Below are 20,311 nucleotides of genomic sequence, written 5' to 3' on the forward strand. Positions count from 1 at the left end.
AGCAGTCAGGCAAAAGAATTAGTCAGTGTAACTGATTATAGAAAAGTTAATCCTTTCTAACAATTTCCAGAGAAGCAATAGTGCTCTGTGACCCATCTGTTAGTTCAACCCAAACTTCAATCACTTTCCTTTCAGTTGTGGGCAATCAAATGGATGTTATCAACCATAATTATTGATCCCAAGAGAAATGTAAAACAAAAAGCGAGAGCAATACCTAAATTGGTAAAAAGGAGAGATTAATTTAATTTACTTTTGTTGTTTTAAATGCCCACAAATCACTAGCAAAATATGAAATTCAGAAATATTAATGTTTCCAGATATTAGTTATCTTATGCTATTTTTTATTTACCTCTTCTTCTTTCATATTACTTTTTTCTTCTTTTTTTCATTTGAAAGACTCTCTATTCCTGAAGAAAGTGGTCCAAAATTAGAATCTTCTAAAGAAGTGTATATCTCACATCTATGGTACGTAAAGTAGTATGTACAATATAATAATTTTTACTTTCCTGTTTTCATATAGGTCTCTTTGGTTAGCTTAACAGCAAATGCTTTGGGTTACTCTGAACTTGGTGCCATTAAGTCCCTTAGGACACTAAGAGCTTTGAGACCTCTAAGAGCTTTGTCACGATTTGAAGGCATGAGGGTAAGACAACATGAAAGAATCTGAAACTATGCATGCATAGAAGGAATACATGCATGCAGAATAAGGAATGAGAAGTCCATGCAGAAAGGCTGCACTATCTTTTTATCGCATATCTTTTACTAACAGATAAGCAAAAAGCTTCATCAATTCACCTAAATCCATATGCAGTGTCACATAGAAGTTACATTCATTAAGGTTACTTTACTTTCTAGCCAATCTCAGGAGTTTTTCATATAAGTCTTTGAAATTACCAACTATGAACTCACTTACAGACTCTTAATAATGAAACAAATGTAACAAAATTATATTAATTTTTTACTGATAAACATACTACAATATTGATACAGGAATCTAATTTAGCATCAGTTAAAGATACTGTCTGTTAAAATTTGAATTTTTTTCATTTTTCTTTATATTTGATAAACCCCTTAAGTCTAACCCCGCTGAATTTTACTAGGTGGTATTACAGATATATTCATACCCACTAGTGGTTTAAATCTATTTCTGAGTTTGGCTGACTTAAAAAAGCAAATCAAGTTATTTGATTTCTCTATGAAATTATTCTCTTTGTAAGGTAAATGCTTTTTTTTATTTCAAATAATCTCTATTCAATATTCAATACAGTGTATATAATGTCATTTCTTACTCCTCTGAGTAATTTAGAGGCCCTGCTTTCTATTCATCTCACTCAAGAAGGCATTTTAACTTATTTTTTCATTTGTTTATACCTTCTGTTCCTTAAAGCCACTGAATACAAACTAACTCTATATGCATGCCAATGAAATATGTTTTAAGAGAATGCTTTTTCCTGCTTCATGGAAATATAAGAGGAAACAATGAAATAATGAATTTCTAGTCAATTATAAACCAGTGGAATAGTCTGGAATATACTGTATTCAGAAAGAAATCAAAGTTTAGTGAAGTCCAATTGAAGCTTCAAATTCTTTTCCTTGAACTGTGTTCAGTAGATTACCTCTCTCTACTTCAGAATGCAGCAGAAAATATATCACTAACCAATGATTACTAGATTAATAAATTTCAGCTTCATACAGCAAATTGAATTTTAACAGTTTTCTGCTTATTTGAAACTGATGAATTCAGCAGGGTAAGAGCTGGTCAAGTGCTACAGAATGTACAACTATTTGATTTAGCCATTTTCTTTTTGTCTCTCTTTGTACATACTGTTCATGAACATTCAGAAAAATGTATGTGGTTTTGTGCAGAGAAATGTCATAAAACTGCTGTCAGCTTTACTTTTTTAATAACGTTCTGGTCAGCTGCAGGAGGACTGGGAGACCAGTATAGACATTACACAGGAAGGGAAAAAAAAAGCAGCTCTAAAAATTATATTGGAAAAAAAGGTCATTTCTAGAAAGATAATATCAAAATTGATTACCATATGTTTTATTCAATTTTTCTGTATCCTTACATGATTGCCTTAGTAAACTTTCCTCTTAAAAAATTTAGGATATTCATGCTCAAAGAAAAGTACCTGTTATTAGAAATCTATTTACTGCTATCCCTTATTTCTCACTGAATAACTGTTAAGTTATGCCAGAAGCCCAATCCTATGATAGAATTTCAGCTACAGAAGATGAATAATTCATGAGCAATTTACTGTGCAGGAATCACAGACAAGCTTGGAAAAGCAAAAAGGTTTCAGCTCTGTCCTCCAATATTAATGACAGTCAATGAAGTGCCTGATTCCCATCACTTAGCAGATTTGACTGGCCAATTATATAGGCCTTATATTTACTATTAGTTACATGAACTTCTGAATTTTTTTTTTCAAAGTACTTGGCAAGTATTCATAACAGCTCACTGACAGTTGTTGGCATTACTTTATGAATGACTCACGAACAGTAAAAAGATTCAAATAATAAATAATTGACCAGCTCATGGTAAGACTATAGTCAGATTGCAGTCTTCTCAGAAACTGAGTTCATTGCACAAGAATTAATAAAAGGAGATTTTTTTTTTCTCTGCCTGCAGAAAGTAAAAATAAATCATCCCTCTTTGTTTTCTTATCTTACCCATACCTACATTGAGCTGTGATAAAACAAGCTGACTTTTTATTCAGCATGTATTTAAATTTTAATATTTACCCCATGTTCAGAACTGTGCAAATTTTGCCTTGAAAATATAAAATATCTCAAGTATTCCACAGAAGTCTATGTATATAAAAAGCTCTGCATCATTTTGTAAAACAATCTGCCAAGTTCTCAACTACTTTAAATCAACCAATGTTTTTCTTGTATAAGTTTACCCTTCTGGGGAATTGGAAGAACACAGCATTTTACACAGTCAGTAAATACTCATGACTATTCCTCTTATCCCAAAATATGAAATATAATTCACATTTTAAGTTGCATTCTTGGAAGTGTACAGCTATACTCTGCAGTTACAGCTTGATTACATAATTATGCTTCATAAATGGGATAAATTCTCTTTCCAATGTGAATATAAGATATATGAATCTCTTGCACCAAAAAAGGGTACAATTGATCCACAGCCTGTGCTTGCCTTAAGCACTGAAGTGAATTTTGCCATATAAAAGGCATTTAGTATATCTCTAGTATACTGAAGTCTAAAATATTTTAATACTTTCTATAGAGAATCTCAAAACCAACTCCATCCAGATGCTGGAAGGCAAAGTAAAGAATTGCTTTAATTTAATTTAAATTTCTGTCCTAGGGTTTATATTCTCATCTCAATTAGTGTATGCACTAAGCAGAAGTAGCTGCAAACTGAGATTTGAATATACCCATTGCTTTTTGTTTAGCTTTCTAGTACTTGCAATATAATGCTTTTGCGCTAGTCCTGAATTGGTATGCTACCTGTAAATGTAGAATACTGAGTATACATTGCTTTGCTGAGTTAGAGAATTAAGTGACAATAAAGCATGCATTTGTGTCTAATTTCACAAAATAAAGCATGTCATGCCGTGCTTGATTTATTTATTAGAGAAATAGTAGAAGGCAGCAAACAATCTGAAACCTACTTGCACTTTCAGTTTTGCATGCCTTATGCATATTTCTGGCTGATGGCTTTAAACATTTACTGTATTTCAAATTTCCAGTCCAATTTCATAACTTGTAAAACTAAATTAGAGTATTTGATGTCTTAAATATCCTGTAAAATTTAATGGCTATTTCTTAGATTTCCTTACAAGGAAAGTGATAATGAGGCAATTTCAAGAGTACTCAAACCTTCATTAGTATAAAAGAAACATTTCTCATAAAGTTGAGTTATAAAACATAACATCAAGTGTCTGTCATTACAGATTCACAACTAATAACAGGCTATATATTTCTATTTCATATAGGATAACGTTTCAGCTTGGATGGGGTGGACCCCTGGTTCCTCCCCTTATCTGTATTATGGGTACAGTATTTCCCCTTTTCTACCCTTAATGAGTACAGTCTGACTTATCACTACATTGTATATTTTAGGGTTAGAAGGAGAGACAATCATATTTGAGAATCCCAGTACCGGCAAAGTAATATTATATTCACCCTACACTCCTTCTAAATCACTTCAAGTCTTTGGAAATAATGCTTTGAAATTTTTTATGTTACAGAAATAACATGAAAACTTTTGAGCAAATCAGTATTGTTATTTAGAGTTCCTCGAGTTCTTTTTGCAGGAGAAGGTACCTCAGCTGTTTTAACTTTTTTAACTGAGATAAAAATTGGCTTTCTTTAAAAATTTGAATCTGGCTTTTATATTGTTTTGGAAAGATCCATGCTTTACTCTGTTACTCAATTTATAGCTATATATATTTAAAAATATCCTATAGAAAGTTTTGCACATTACTCTTAATACATTAAGCCCACACCAAAACACTGTGATCTGAATAGTCACAATTATAGATATTTATATAATTGCAGTATACATTTTTGCATAATTTTATATATGTTACATTAAGTAAATCACTCCAAGTTTGATTGTGATTAAGTAAATCACTCCAAGTGTATACAGACAACATGAAACAACATATATATATAATCCTTTCTTGGAATCTGAAGTTAGTATTCTTTGGCCTATGTTGGAAACTAATTTCTGTAATTTTGATAAAATGCCAGTATTATGTTCCTTAGAGTTTAGAAATGTCCTGCAGGAGACATGTCAGTGATGTAAAAAATTTGCTTTCATTATAATCATTAGAAAAAGCCACTTCTTAGAACTAGAACCCTTGCAAGCACTAGCTGTAAGAGGGTATCATTAGTGCAGGAGTTTTTATAGCTTCAGTGTAAATGATGTATCAGCATAAACTACCTTCAGTGTAAATTTATCATCTTATCTCACAGTTAAGGATTATGTATTCACTCTCAAGAAAGTTTATTCTCTATTTTCTGCAAGTTTCTCTTGATTTTGAACTTCCAGGGATTCTTTGAGGACTGTGATCTTATTCATTACCTCTGAGTTTTAAGGAGTCTATGAAACATGTTATGTGTCCTGAAAGACAATTAAAAGCTTTACAAACTTTAGTGTCAGAAGTATCTATGTATAGATCTGCATAAATCATACAGGAAACATCCTAGCATTTTTTTAGATTATAATTCTACAAATAAAAGAGGACTATTGAAGAAGTATATGATATAATTGAAACCAATATGATTTTTTTCCAGATTTGTATTTGTTGTATCTTAAAGAAAATCCTTACTTTTAGAATCAAAATTTAATGAAATTTGAATGGGATACATAATATAGTTTGCATTTTAATTGGGAATGTTACAAGGCATGTAAAGGTCAATAACATTAATGCAACAGGAAGGGCAAAAAGTTGGCGTGTGTTCAGTGCATTCCGTGAAATACAAAGGTACTGTTCCCACATCAAGTAATTACTCTATTTTCATGCTCATGTTTCTTCACAATATTTACTGGCTCTTCTCAGACAAATAGAGCCATGTGATTTATTGCTTGGCAGATAATTATTGTATTTTATCATTCAGTATGTTAAATTATGTCTTTTCTTCTGTGTTTTCTTCAAAAGTACTTTGCTGTATACTTGATTTCTAGTGAAAAACAGAATCAGGCTGCTCCAGAACCTCCAGTCTTTTGTTAAATCCAACAGCATAGCTTGCCTTTAATAGGCTGTTATGTGAATAACAAATGCTTGTGTTGCTACTTTAACTAAGTTATATTTTCTTATAAAAGCTAGAACAGAACTGCAGTATCATCTAGCTGAACTTATCTGCTAACAGCTGTAGCATTCCAAGATATAAACTCACCACCCAATAGCATGAAATTTCTCCAGCACAAAGTGTTATAAAAAGAATTTGTGCATTAAATGTTTGAGGAAGTATTTTGCTTTCTTTGATGATAAAATTCACTATCAGGAGCACTCTTCAGTCAGATTGTATTTTACTGAATTCAGAAAAGTAAAAAATTCAGTAATTTGCTTGTTAAGGGAGTGATTTTCTTTTTCTCTGAGATTTTTTATGTTTTACTTCATCTTTATTTGTTCATTAATGTTCAGATTAAGATTTACTTGTAACTCCTTGTCAGGTCTCTTTGGTTCTTTCCTGCCTTTGCATACTCAGTTAAATCCAACTTTTTCTTTACAATCACTGCTTTAAATTGTAGTTTTCAAATAATCTTCATTGTGTATTCCCAATGCAATCTTCATTTTACTAAGAAAATGAAGACCTGGTCATAAATAATTTTTTTAAATTGATTCATATGAGATGCTTCTCATGCCAGTTCTAAAACTGACATTTCAGGATATTATTTTTTGTGCATTTTTTAAAAATTAATTTAAAGTATGGTATAGTCCCACTATCATAATCTACTTCTACAAACTTTCAATTTACTACTTTTCAGTGATCATGACTTAAGGCTAAACACTAGTTTGCTAGAAAAAGATTTTAGGTTTCTTTTTTTTCTATTTTCTTTTAACTTTTCTAAACATTTTTCTAAATGTTATTTAATTCTGGCCTTACATAATCATAGATCACGGAGTTGAGAATAAATTTTATATATGTACATAGCATTAAGGCAAACTGTGTAGCAAAGGTGGCAACTAGTTCTTTTACTATGCATTTCTTAAAGGCAAATCCATAAAATTACTTTAATTTTGGTTGGAAGATAGATAAAAGACAAAGCCAGACTCTTAGATGTGCCCAGTAGTAACAAGACAACAGACATAAGTTAGGTTATGGGAAATTCTTATTTGATATAAGGGGTTTTAAGGAGGTTTGTGGTTTTATGTTTTTAATTTGGAAGAGTGGGGGCATTTGATTTTCATTTTTGTGGGCTTTTTCTTGTTTGTGTTGGGAATTTTCTTTTTGCAGTGAGACAAATACTGGAACAATGGAATATAATTAGTGGATTACAGATCACACATTCATACCAACATGGTCTACCACCCTGATTTCTGTTTGTGGGACAAAGTTATGGAAGTTAGTTTCTTGTAAGAAATGCATCAGGATAAAATAAAGAGGAGTAATTAATTGAAAATGAGAAGGTTTGAATTACTTGGATTAATCTACATTTTTAGATTCCTAGAATCTAAAAATTCTCCTAGTTCCTCTCTAGAATCATTAACCTAGGGAGGAATTATCATGTCAAGTCGGTTGCCCTTTCTCTCACAGATATATTTAATTCTCATCCTCTGTTGTCTCTACAGCCAGTTCATAGCTGATAGAGCATATGCATTCCAAGCTACTCAATGAGAAAATATGTAGTTTAGAGGTAAAAGAATTATTACAATCTCTCTCAGTTCCTTTGCTGTCTTTCCTCTTTTCCCATTCTGTCATCATCTGCTAGACTGCATTGTCACATATATTTTATTGCCTGTTATACACATTGACAAAACAGGATAAATTTTCTTTATTATTTATGAATAAAAGTTCCCATCTACATTACTGCTGTGGCAATGCACATATACTTTTTTGTTTCAACATAATGAACTTTTAATCCTTGTATAGCCATACATGGCATCCCTCTTCCATCAAACCCCATGTATACACTCAGATGAGACAGGGTATCTTATGTGGGAATATTTTTCTTGAATTGCATCTTCAGTTATCTTCCTTCATGGGTACCTCCAAAACTCACACTAAGCAACTGTGGCAGAGGTCCCAGAGCCTCTCCTGAGGATCAGTCTTAATCCTGTGCATTGGGCAGTGTTTGTATTCAGTCTGCTGGCCCACAGGTCCAGTACCTCCCTTGCTTCTGTGACAGAAACATTTTCAATGGACGTAGCTACTCCTAAATTAGGCCTCATAACTATTTACTCCAATCCCACTTACTCTCTGCTGTGTTATGATTTATAGAGGAAGCTCCTCTAACTTCAGAGAAAGGCAACTTCCATCATCACTTTTATAGTACCAGGGAGAAGAGGAAGCCATTATTACACCATCATTACCCATAGTGGTAATCTTTTTGATTCAGGGAGGGGCTTTTTTCATGATCTGCCTCAGATGCTCCTTTGATCCCCTGACTGGGAAAGTTACTGTATTCTTTATGTCTTTTGCTCTCTGCTCTTTTGCCTCAGCTCTTCCACACCAAAAGAGAATACACCCGTCTGTTTCTCAATACCCAGTTAGTCAAATCAGTGTGGTTTCAGCATCTTCTAGCCTTCCTTGTGTGTTGTCCTCCAAGTCTCCAAGTTAGCTATGAGAACATGCTGAACTCAGATCATGTACATCACCTGCGCCTCCATTCCTGTCCACTCGCGGCTCACCTCCTGCTCATTGCAGCAGTCTTACCTATGTGATGTACCAAGAATCTAAACCAATGTCTACTTGCTCACTTCTTCATCTTTCAGGGCAAATGGTCTCTCTGGCAGCTCTTTGGGACCTTTTCCTGTTTAAGCATAAAATTATGAAGGTGACACCTTCCAAAGTGGAGGCAATTTTCATTTTAAGTGGGAAGAATGTTCCGGACACAATTCTATAATCTCCCCTTCCATCCCAAAGATGGTAACTTCCTCCTCATTTATACCAGGAACACAGTTTGGAACTTCTTCACAGAGTCTGCAAAAGTTATGGGGATAGTGGATAAGTAGATTTTTCGTGGTTTGTTTAAAGATTTCAGGAGGCCCTGATATATCCATTAGTCAGCTCCAAGGTAGAAATTCCTAGAAAGTCTGTGGCTGCTGAGGTGCCAGAATCTATGGAAAATATTTTGCTGTGGGAACTAAAGTAAGTTTATATCTCACTATGTGTTCAGCTGTGTCTCCCACAGCAAGGATGAATCTAGTAAAGCTTCTTAATATTCTATTCATACAGCAGGGATAAGCTGGTCTTTTGCACAATCCTCATTCTATACATATGAACAGGTCTGATAGAAAAACTGATTTTTTTCTAGTTTTTATTGTTTTCTTTGGAGAGTTGTCAAAAAAAAAGATAGAAACAGCAACAAAAAAGAACTGGGCTACTACTTTGTCTTGACATAAAGTCATATCAGCCAGAAGATAGGACAATTAGTATTGCAGTAATTATTTTATCTTATGTATAAATCTGATGTTGGAAGATAAATATTATGAAAATGTAAGCATGAAAAATTGTGTTTATATATGAAATACTGCTTTGTTCTAAAGGAGACATGGTTTCCCATGACAATTTTTTATTCCTGGGTGAATATCAGCTGAAATGAAAAATAGTCTAGAGACCCTTTGTCTTTGTAGGTATCAGGTGTTGTTTCTCACTTGCTCTTATTGCTGTTCCACCTACCTGGAGCTATAGGAAGGTGAACAAGCAGAATCAACTTGGGCTTTTGCAGATTGCTTGCTGGAGTCAGCCTGACCAACAACATCCCAGCCTTGAGGAAATACGTAGGTAATCTACAAAACGAAACAACTATGCAAACATATTTTTCCAGTTTACTGGCATTATATTCTGTAAGAAGAAATAACAGAAAATAGGTCCAAGAGAACAGACCCTTTTGAAATAAAAAATATATTTTGAATCACATATATCTGATCTAGACTTAAAGAACTAGCAAAAATAAGAGCCGTAGTTGCCAACATTTTCCTTTAATTTTCTACAGACTCTTCCCAACAAGATGAGAATGACAATTTTCATTTCCTAAATTAACTTATTAAGAAATGCTAATTGATCTCTTTTCTGCATTCAGTTCACTTTCCAATTGGTTCTCCCTTTCTTCTGTCCATTTGCTGTAACTTATGTGGGCAGGTGTTGTCTGTGTATGTATGGGTGCTATCTTGGATATATAGTATGTAAGTTAATATCATGGTTGCCCTGACATCCTCAGCCAATTCCCAAAGCAAATACAAAAAAAAAAGTAAACTACAAAAACGCTGTTAAAGCAATTACCTCCAAATGTATTGAAGGAATTAAAGACTTCTTCCTAAGGTGGACTTTACAGTCAGCCCAGCATCTGACCAGAGTGTAAAAATGCAGCTTTACATTATAAATATGACAGGGGAAAGGCTCAACACTGGTGGGGAGAAAAACATCAAACAAAACCAAGATGCAAACAGGAAACAACTTCTGAAAGTTTTAATTTTCTTTTCTTCTTTTCTTAAAAAACCTTCCAGGGGGACTGGATAGCTCAAGGGGTTGGTAATAGGATACAGAGCCTTTCATCTCTAGGTCACCAGTTCGCATCCAGGCCAGGTCAGTAGTGACCACAAATTGTTACCATTTGATGGGTTTTCAGTGACCTATATGAAATAAATTGTTGGAAGCACTGTTGGAACATTTGCTGGAAGCTGTTCTCTTTTTATCCAAGAAGATGTGGCTGATCTTCTCATAGTCTCAGTGGTGAGACTGCGTTACCCGTTCATCTAAAGATGCAAGACACACTGATGGCATTTTGTAGAAATCTTTCTTTCTACAACTATTATCAATTCATAGTTGTTGTAACAATTACTGTAGTTGTTAGTGTTCTGCTGCGTGTTCTGTATCTGTGCTGTGGTCCAGTGGATCTCGGGGTTGTTATAAAAGTAATTGCTACAGGCACGCGATTCATGCAAAACCATTCTTCGTGTGAGCACAGGTAACCATAATTTGTTTAAGTTGCAGAACTAAATCCCCATCTTTCTTTCTTGACATCTTTATTTTCAGGTTTTTCACAAGATTAAACAGAGGAATTCAATCAGTGTAACACATCCGGAACATTTTTATGAGTGGAAAAAAAAAGGATAAGACAAAAACTAGCTGGCTTAGAGTTTCAAAGCAGCAATAGCATAATACAGTCTCATAGACCAGGTCAGACTTGGAATAAATTCCAGAATTTCTAATTCCCTTTCTAAGTTTTATGCTGTTCTCAGTTCCATCAAGTTAAGTATCAACAGATTTACGTTCAGAATATTACTGGGACCTTTTTAGCTTTTTTAAACACTTCTGAAAATGGCTAGCTTATGCATACATTCCCTAGATACTTCACATTTTCTAAGAAATCTCAAGAAGCAAGAATGCTTCCTTTAAAGCTCTCATCAAAAATAGAGGCTACCAAAAAAAAAAAAAAAAAAAAAAAGCTAAATGTAAAAAAAATCATGGTTTTATAAAAGATAAGGATTATCCTCCGTTACAGAAAGGTCCCATTTCTACTTTCTCACAATGGAGGAGACCCTTCTAAATGAGAAGAAAATATGCCCTGAAAATAACATTTCTACCTCAGATCTCTAAACAGGTCCTAATTCCTGGCCATAACATTTGGGAGGAGGAGGGTGTGCTGAGTGACGAAAAACACAACCACAATATTCCTCTTCCAAAGGCCTTCAAGAGGCTGTGAAATACAGGTAGTAAGACTGAGTGGTTCTGAGCTTCCTCAGAACTATTTTGGTAGTGGGAAGGATGCATCTATATTGCAGGGAACAAAGACGGACTAAGACAACTTAATATGCTCCAAGTATCCATGCCAATCCTTTCCTGCCTCATTGCAGGACTTGGATTACTGACAATCACAGCCCTACTGTTTATCTTACTTTACCTTCATTCAAGGTTCCAAAAGTTTAAAAAGAAAAAAAAAATTAAATTAAAATATAATTTTTAAATGAGAATCTGCTATTGGATACTTAAGGAGAAATAACTGCTCATCATAAAAATTTTGGTAGCTCTGACAGACACATGTGATTAATTACTGTATATATCACAACAATATACTTTTTATTGACATGAGGTTTATTGACATCTTGCCTGCAAGTGGCTGAGAAAGCATCTGGCCAAAAGTAATTTAAAATGCAAAATCAAAAGCTGTAAATATGTCCTTCTTTAGATAAATGAAGGGTATTGCTGACTTAAACTTAATACCTGAAACAATAAGACTGGAGCTTGAAATAAATTATGTTGATTCAAGTAGACACATATTGCAAAACTGTCTTGCTTTTCTATACAAAGAAATTAATCTTTGTTATAATCTTGCATGGAACAATAAGGCAATAAAGATATGTATTTAATTTTGCATAATCCTTTTAATGTAGAGCTTAGTTTCTAGATTCATGGCGTTTGTGTTTTCAGCTTAAATTTCAAAGCTTTGTTGATCAAATCTACAGGTTGCTATTTTTCTTTAGACATTTTGAAGCTATAATTTGATCCATTTTTAGAATTTTGTTATGTCTGTATTTTCATTCAACACATTTTTCTTTTTTATCTAGAATACATCGGTGTTAGGCTTCATCTTATTACCATCAGCTCTTCTCATTTGTTTTTCTATTAATTATTTTGATTTTCTTGCTTATTTTCCTTTCATTACATGTACTAATGTTAATAATTTAAAAGAACAGTGCAATGCTACAGTTATTAATGTACTGCTTTAAAATTTATCGCATTGGTTTCTGAACAAGGATTTATTAAGCATTGGTGAAACAGTATACAAAATTTATTGCTGTAAATATGCTTATACTCTTTTCTCTTTCCCCCTGTATTTGTGTACTAGGTGGTTGTGAATGCCCTTTTAGGAGCAATTCCATCCATCATGAACGTGCTTCTCGTTTGTCTTATATTCTGGCTAATTTTCAGCATCATGGGAGTAAATCTGTTTGCTGGGAAGTTCTACTACTGTGTTAACACCACAACTGATGAAAGGTTTGAAGTCGACCAAATCAACAATTTTAGTCAGTGCGAGGAACTCATAAAAAACAATCAGAGTGCCCGATGGAAAAACGTGAAAGTAAACTTTGATAATGTAGGATTTGGGTATCTTTCTTTACTTCAAGTAGTAAGTGATCACTCTTTATATACCTTTTACTGTTTATATGTAATAGTGAAAAGAAATTCTAGCAACAAAGAGAGAAAACATTTACCTGATTATTTTTATCTGTGACTTAGTAATACCACTGCACTGGTAATTGATTACTCTTTTCATCATAAGCAGCAAATAGAGCCTACTAGGATAAAAAAAGAATTTTTAGGACATCTAAAGAAAGAAGTGTTGTTCTCCCCATTTATAGCTCCCCTAGACGCCCAGCCCCTTCCAACTTTTAAAGTTTCTAGAAGTACCTAGGAATGATATTCAGCTACCTGAATATTTCAAGTTTTCCTGTTGCTGAAAAACAAACACCTGCACTGGTGTGATTAAGTCACAGAGAAGAATTCCAGGTGGAAAATCTCATCTCAGTCATGTGGCTGCCACAAGTGCAGACTTAGGTGATCAAAGAAGCAATTTCTCGTTCAGGAGAGCAATAAGAAAAGAAAAGTATCACTGAATACCATAGCCTATGAAATATTTTCCTTGATATTTCTGTGCATAAGCACCTAGTGGAGTTTCTTTAGAAAAAAAAACAAGGGAAGAACGAAGAAAATATATGCAGAAAGATACTATAAGATTATGCATTCACTATCAAAAATTTTGTCCTCACAACACTATCTTTGTATTTTGAAGTAACTAACAGGCTGATCCAGCTTTAATCAAGAAAATTCTGAACTCTGGCATATGTCGTGTTCTTCAGCAATCTGTATGGCTTTTTTTAGGTTGCTGTCTAATTCTGTAGTGTCTTGGATTTCATTTTTTTAGCTTTTAAATAAGTTTCTAGCTTTTATGCTGGCATATGAAATCTCAGTAATACAAATCATTAACATGATGAAGTTGTATTGACATGGTCCTGCACAAAGTCTAAAACAGTAGTTCTGAGCAATGTGAACTGCCTCTCCCACATATCATCTTACCTGTGTGACTGATAACTCTGACAATTTAAATAATCATTTCATTATGATTATTTACTTTACTGTCACATCAGGAAAGAGCGGAGAGGGACCAACAGTATTAAAGAAGTAAACTACTGAATACAACTTGGTTTTGATAACAAAATTTTATTGTAATAGGAAGATTTTCAAATTCTTATTTTCTTTGCCTTATTTATGAAATCCACTGACCCAGAGGGCAGAATGTTTTATTACACATGTTCAGGATAAACAAGACATCAACAAAACTCAAAAATGATGGGGGTTTTTTGCATAAGTAGAATGTATCCAGGTATTGCTAAAATGCCTTTAAAAGCATAAAAGGTTTTTTTGTTTGACATACCAGAAAAAAAAGGGGCACTTCTTTCATTACACAAAACAGACACTTGGCCCTGCATCTTTTAAGGTTTGGTAAGTAAGCCACCAGTAATAATTTTGCAGTTCTGGAATGATAAGAGCCCTAGGGCAAAGAAAGAAAAATATCAGCTTGATTTTCAATTAATGTGTTATAATGTGCAGAATCTATATTTTTTCAGCTTCAAAACACAATTCATAAATGTTTGAGATTCTTACATTGCTTTCTCAATCAAAGAAGACAGTTATAACGTGATTTTCTATTTGATGTCTAAAGTACTTGGAATGACTCTAGAACAGGACTGCAAAGCCATCATGGCTAAAAGAAAACTGAGTAGATATGTCATTGTCCTTGACTTACCTACCATTCCTAAACAGCTTGCAGCAATAGTAAAGATGATTAAATACTAAGGTATTACTCAAAGAGAGGTATACATTACTGTGTCAGAAAAAACGATAAACTTTAGTATTTGGCCTGAAATAAGATACTGAGCCTGAAAAATCTGATTATAAAATCATGGTTGCAAATGGATATGCTTTTTGTGAACCTAATGTGAACATAACTGGCCTTTTTAAAACATCTTAATGATTAGTTGAAAAGTCTACTGAAGTCATTTGGTTCTCCACCTTAACAACTTCTGGCATAGACTGTTGTTAGGTTGTGATGGACCTGAGAAAATAACCTCATAGAGGCCAGTGTCATCTTTCTGACGACAATCTCCGTGATAAGTATCAGTGTGTGAATTACTGATACAAGGTCTCTATCTTCAGGAGTCTAGAAACTAACTACAGAAAGCTTCCTCTTATTCCCCAGTGTTATTTCCATTCTCCATTCTGCCCTCGGACTCGTGCCTTTTGCATGAGTTAAAGAACGTTGTAAATCCCTTCAGCTTTCCTGGGTTACCATAACAATAGTGTTACTTTCTGTATCACTATCTTGAATGAATACTACTGGAAATAGTACCTTTTTCATGACAAAAATTGGAAATGAAACCAAGTCAAAAGAACTCCAAAACTCCAAACCTGGGCACTGAGGATCCTACTATTCTGGGAAATACATAAATGAGTCCCTCTGAAAAACTTTTTTTTAATATTTCTGGTAGTACATGGGTCTGTTCATCCCAGAAAACCCTTCTTTTTTTAAGAGTTACATATAGAAAAGAAACATATATACTTCACACAGAAGCATTCAAAAATTGTGGCATAATCTCAGAAAGAAATATTGTGGGCTCAAAAAATAGAAATGTGTCATAGTAGCATTTTAAACAAAAATGACTCTCTGATAAGCTCGTTCTTGAGTTTACTTGGTAGTGCTGGCAAATGAATTTCTGGAATGAGGGGCTGAAGAAAACAACATAACCTAATTTTTTGTTGGCATTTGGTTTGTTTTTTTGGTTTTTTTTTTTTTTTTTTCTTTCAGGGGACATGTGTGTGTGGAAAATCTTTAGTATTATAGCAATGCTACAGTTCTTATTGCCCAAAAATACAGGCTAACCATATATGTCATTGATAAAACCAAGTTTTATTGATGAGACTATTTTCCAGAATTCTTACAGAATTTCGAGTATAAGTACTTATGCCACAAGTCACATAAGTTTACATTCTCTCTATAAGAATATTTTTCTTCCATGGTGCAGCATAGATCATGTTGGTTTGTGTGGATCTTCAAGCTTCTTTTTTCATTTCTTGGTCTGAACTTGCTTGAGTATTTCTCTGTCCCTAAAGAGAAGCATCAAAGCAGAGACAGATATGCTGGAGAAATTCCTTTCACAATTGGCATGCATCAATGAGTGAAGAGGAAGAGGTTGGTGTACACAGAGATGTGGCATGTGCCCTGATAATTTTATGGCCTTATGCCTTTTAACTTGAACCTAGTGTTTGGATTCTTTGGTAAGTAAATCTCACAGAGGCCTGATTTTATCCTGCTAGTAAGCGTATACCCTGCTTACCAGGATAAAATGTGGCAAACCAGTGGGTCTCAAAGCACAATATTATATTATAGTGCTGTTATTAATATCGTTAAGAAAATACATCTTGTGAAGTGTAGGGTAAAAAAATCAGAAGTTGAATTCTAGGTCTAGAAGTTTAGGATACCTCTAAAGTTCCAGCAGGTCAGTGTTATGCAAGATGCTATTGTATCTCCAAAAGGGAATCTTCCTGGTTGTTATTTCTGATAAAGAAATTGAGTAGTGAAACTCCAGCATGACTTACAACTTCATTAAAAATTATTTATCAGGGGAGAAAAAGTCTGTGTACTTTTACCAATACTAAAGGAGAAGGGGGATTTTTGTTCTGTTGTTTTTTCCAACTACATTTGAATCTGCATTTGAATATGTGTCGTTGAAATTTCCTTGGGGAAAAAAATTTGGAACAGATGCTGATTTCAGTTATACTGCTGTAATCTCTGAAATCAATTAATTACTCCTGATTTACTGTCACTGAAAATATACAATACACTTTACATGGTAATATGCAAAAAGAAACTAATAATTTGATCTGTCATTTTCTGTGTTATTTTCTATTCAGTATGCACAAATACTCAAATGATATCTTATTTCTGATAAAGAAAACATATTGCAGATAAATATAAGCAGGTCTACACATCTACAGTAGAAATAATGCTATCACTAAATGTGATGCCTTGACTTAATTTCCTAATTCCTTCAATAATTGTAACATCTTACAGTTTTGTGAAACTCATTGTGGAAAACACAAGATAGTAATGTGTTATACCTCTATTTTTCCATGCCCACACTCTTTTCAAGTTTCCTTTTTAACAACAGCAACAGCAATAATAAAGCTCAGTTCTTCAGTTTTCTAACACTAGCTGAAAGGTCCTGTCTGTTTATAGTGCAGTACTTTACTGATCATGGTGAAGCTTAATATTTTAAAATTAGTCTATTTTTTTTCATTCACTCTAGTCTAGGTTACACTAATAAATTTACAAAAAACCAATAATAATTCCATTTTGCGTGGAGGATGATATAAAAAGATCATCATGTGTCTGAAACTGAGGTAACAGCACACACTTTGCAGAAGTGCCACTCCATCACTTGCATAATCTTTCTGATGTAAAAGTATGCCAACTATTTGCATTTAGTGTTTCAGGTTGAAGTGCTGATTTCAAGTTGTGACATTCCAAAAAAATGCAAATAGTGGACCAAGACAGAAACAAAAGTAGCTCTGTAAGACATGAAGTAATCATCCTGCCCTATTTAGACCTCATTAGATGAAATACCGAGTCACGTTTTGGTTGTCATTTCAAGAGATGAACTAGTGTAAGAGAGCTCACAGGAGAATAAGGAGAATGATCTGAGGTCTGGAAAACAAGATCTATGTGGGAAGACTGAAGGAAGAGTGATCCCTGCCTAAAGAAGAATGGCAGCAACAATCAGTTTCCAAATAAGTAAAAGATGCTGCATGAAGGTGATTAATACTGTTCTCCTGATATGTAATGACTATGACAAGTGACAGTCTTAAATGGCAACAGAAAGATGTAAGTATTAGGAAACAATATAAGCAAGGTCTGGAATAAATATTTTTATATGGTTGTGGAGTGTTCACCATTATAAGCCTTTGAGAACAAGTTAAACATATATAAGTAATTACATAAATAAAGCCGATCTACTTCTCCTAATCCCTTGCAGTCTAAGTATTCCAAATGGACTTTAAATTCTTCAGCTGAGACTTCTACTTTTTCAGATTTATTGATTTATTGGTCCTCTGATACTACACTTCAGTTTCACCATTGCCTGAACTTCATATTTTCTGTGTTGACCCCACGATGTGAAAGTTGATGCATATTGGATCTGCATCTAAGGATAATCATGGTCTTTTCAGTATTCCACTGTTTCAAAAGTGTGTAAGGGACTTCTTTTCCTACAGGAGAATAATTTCTTCTTGTTTTAAGTTCACTTCAGGATGATGCCAAACTGCTGCATAAGGAAAGAGTTTTTGAAACTTCCACTAGAAATTAAACCTCAAGATGATGGTGGTAATAACCATGAAGAGTGTTCCACTCCTGATTCCATTCTGCAACTGCTCTCTATGGCAAGAAATATGAAGGAACCAATGATCTGCAGCGTTGTTTAGCAAAATTATAATGAGGATTGAATGATAGAGAACTGTCTACTTCTTTGCTTTATTTTGAGCACAACTGGATTAAAAAATGAGTGATTTGGAGATATTGTCTAGTTAAAAGATAATTGCTACAACAGAGAAAATGACTTTCTGTTTGAACTCCCAGATTAAGCAATTTACATTTACCATCAAATATAAAAATTTACGGATTTTGGGCAGAGGAAATAGCTATAAAATTTCACTAAATGCTGTCATCTATGAGGCATATGAAGTATTCAATGCACATAAAACACTTGTGAAAATAGAAGTATTAAATCAGGTATAATCTTTCTAAGTATAGAAAAATCTAAATTCTGGTTGATAGGAAAATACCTCTTTTGAGCTGATCAAATGTCTGGTTCCCTTTCATTGCCACCTTTTGACTTGAGAAGGAGGAACTACATATCAGTCTTCATTGGTGGTAACTCAGTTACATAAGGCTACTTCTCAGTCTTTGCAGTTGACATGATTTGGTGAACTAAAATGATACTGCCTTCCATGATTTTTGATAATTAATTAGAAATCAGAAATAAGTTGATTATGTGTACTGCTTAAAATTATCATATAGAGACAAACTAGCAGGATACACAGCAGTATATCTGATGAGCAGCTCTGTAGAAAGTCAAGAGACAAAATTCTCAGAAATCTAATATTATGCTAATTATTCCTGGTGCTGTATGAGTTGCTGGAAATTATTAAATGAGTTTTCTTCAAGCTTTATGCTTAAACAGGTGTGTACTGTTTACAGGCTACATTTAAAGGCTGGATGGATATTATGTATGCAGCTATTGACTCAAGAGACGTAAGTACTGCAAATATTTCAAATTACCTTTTTTTTCTTGAGGTCTGTCTATCAACAAATGTTTTACATATGCAATTAATATCCACACAAAAGAATGAAAAAATAAATTAATTAGTATGAGATTCTGTGGTAAAAAAATTTGGAATGCTGAATGCAAACTGCCAGGTGATCTCCCAGCTATAGAGATGGAATGGACAAAATATGTTGATAAATGTGATAGGAGTATTGTCCAAACACAAAATATTGGTGACATGTTATGCAAGGTTGCCACTTGTTCAGTTGAAGTTTTCACACGAAATCTTAGGAATGGTATTTCACTGTGTTTTTTTTCCTTAGGTATTACAGCAACCCAAGTATGAAGACAACCTGTACATGTATTTGTATTTTGTCATCTTTATTATTTTTGGGTCCTTTTTCACCTTGAACTTGTTCATTGGTGTCATTATTGATAACTTCAATCAGCAAAAAAAGAAGATGAGTATTGTTTCATTTCCCTTCTAAAGATATTCTAAAATTTTTGCAGGTGCATGTATGGAAAGTACACCCATGGTTTGTTCAAAATGGAAAAAGCTGAAGTATATTAGGATGTGAAATCATACCTCTAGTAGGCATTAACATCATAAGAGTTTTCATTGTAGTGAATAGGACAGATCCTTCTGTTGTCAATGTCCAGTTTAGTTCTTTCTCAAGTCATCTGCTTTTCCATGCCTAAACTTAATGAAATCTCCTTGCATGATCAAACCCCTGACTTAGGTCTCTACATCAAAGCACTTATCATTTCTTTAATTTTTTTTCTTCTTGATTTGTAGTTATTCTATCAGCACACAAAAAAATAACTATCTGGTCATGAAACATAAAACATTATTTCATCACATAACTTAGGTGCTGTTTTAATGGTCTCTACAGATGCTGTTTTAATGAACCCAAGTATTAAAGTTCTATTTTGTGGCACTGAACAATCTTAACCACTTGTGGCAGGAGTGGTTTGTAATTATCTCAGGGCCCTTTTTTTTTTTGTTTCACAGTGCAGATGTAGAGAATCTCACTGGTATAGATGGTCTGAGTATAAATGCTTATCTTTAAAATTATTTTCTGTAAATAGATAAAGCAGTGAAAGCTAAAGGACAAAAGCAGCTATGAATTACTAGATTAATTTTGCTTTACTGAATTGCATCAAGTTCTTCAGGTTTATATTAACAACAAGAGATGCTAAGTAAGATTTTGGAAGCTGTACCTGGTAGAGACCTAGAGATATATAGTTAGGGAGCCTGTCCAGCTTGGAGTCCATGCAATCCCATG

General features: G+C 33.8%; 1 protein-coding gene across 8 annotated transcripts in view; it reads left to right on the forward strand.

Moving 5' to 3' along the window:
• The window catches only part of LOC126653003 (sodium channel protein type 1 subunit alpha), a 168,826-nt gene that overhangs the window by 143,308 nt on the left and 5,207 nt on the right, over positions 1–20,311 (forward strand). For all 8 annotated transcript variants that reach the window (XM_050340352.1, XM_050340358.1, XM_050340354.1 and 5 more), the window contains 4 exons: positions 521–643; positions 12,494–12,775; positions 18,959–19,012; positions 19,349–19,486. In XM_050340352.1, the coding sequence (XP_050196309.1) occupies positions 521–643; positions 12,494–12,775; positions 18,959–19,012; positions 19,349–19,486 (597 nt within the window). The remainder of the gene's footprint in view (positions 1–520; positions 644–12,493; positions 12,776–18,958; positions 19,013–19,348; positions 19,487–20,311) is intronic.

This window comes from Myiozetetes cayanensis, unplaced genomic scaffold (genome assembly GCF_022539395.1).
Source record: "Myiozetetes cayanensis isolate MyiCay16 unplaced genomic scaffold, myiCay2020 scf9, whole genome shotgun sequence".
NCBI classification, from domain to species: Eukaryota; Metazoa; Chordata; class Aves; order Passeriformes; family Tyrannidae; genus Myiozetetes; species Myiozetetes cayanensis.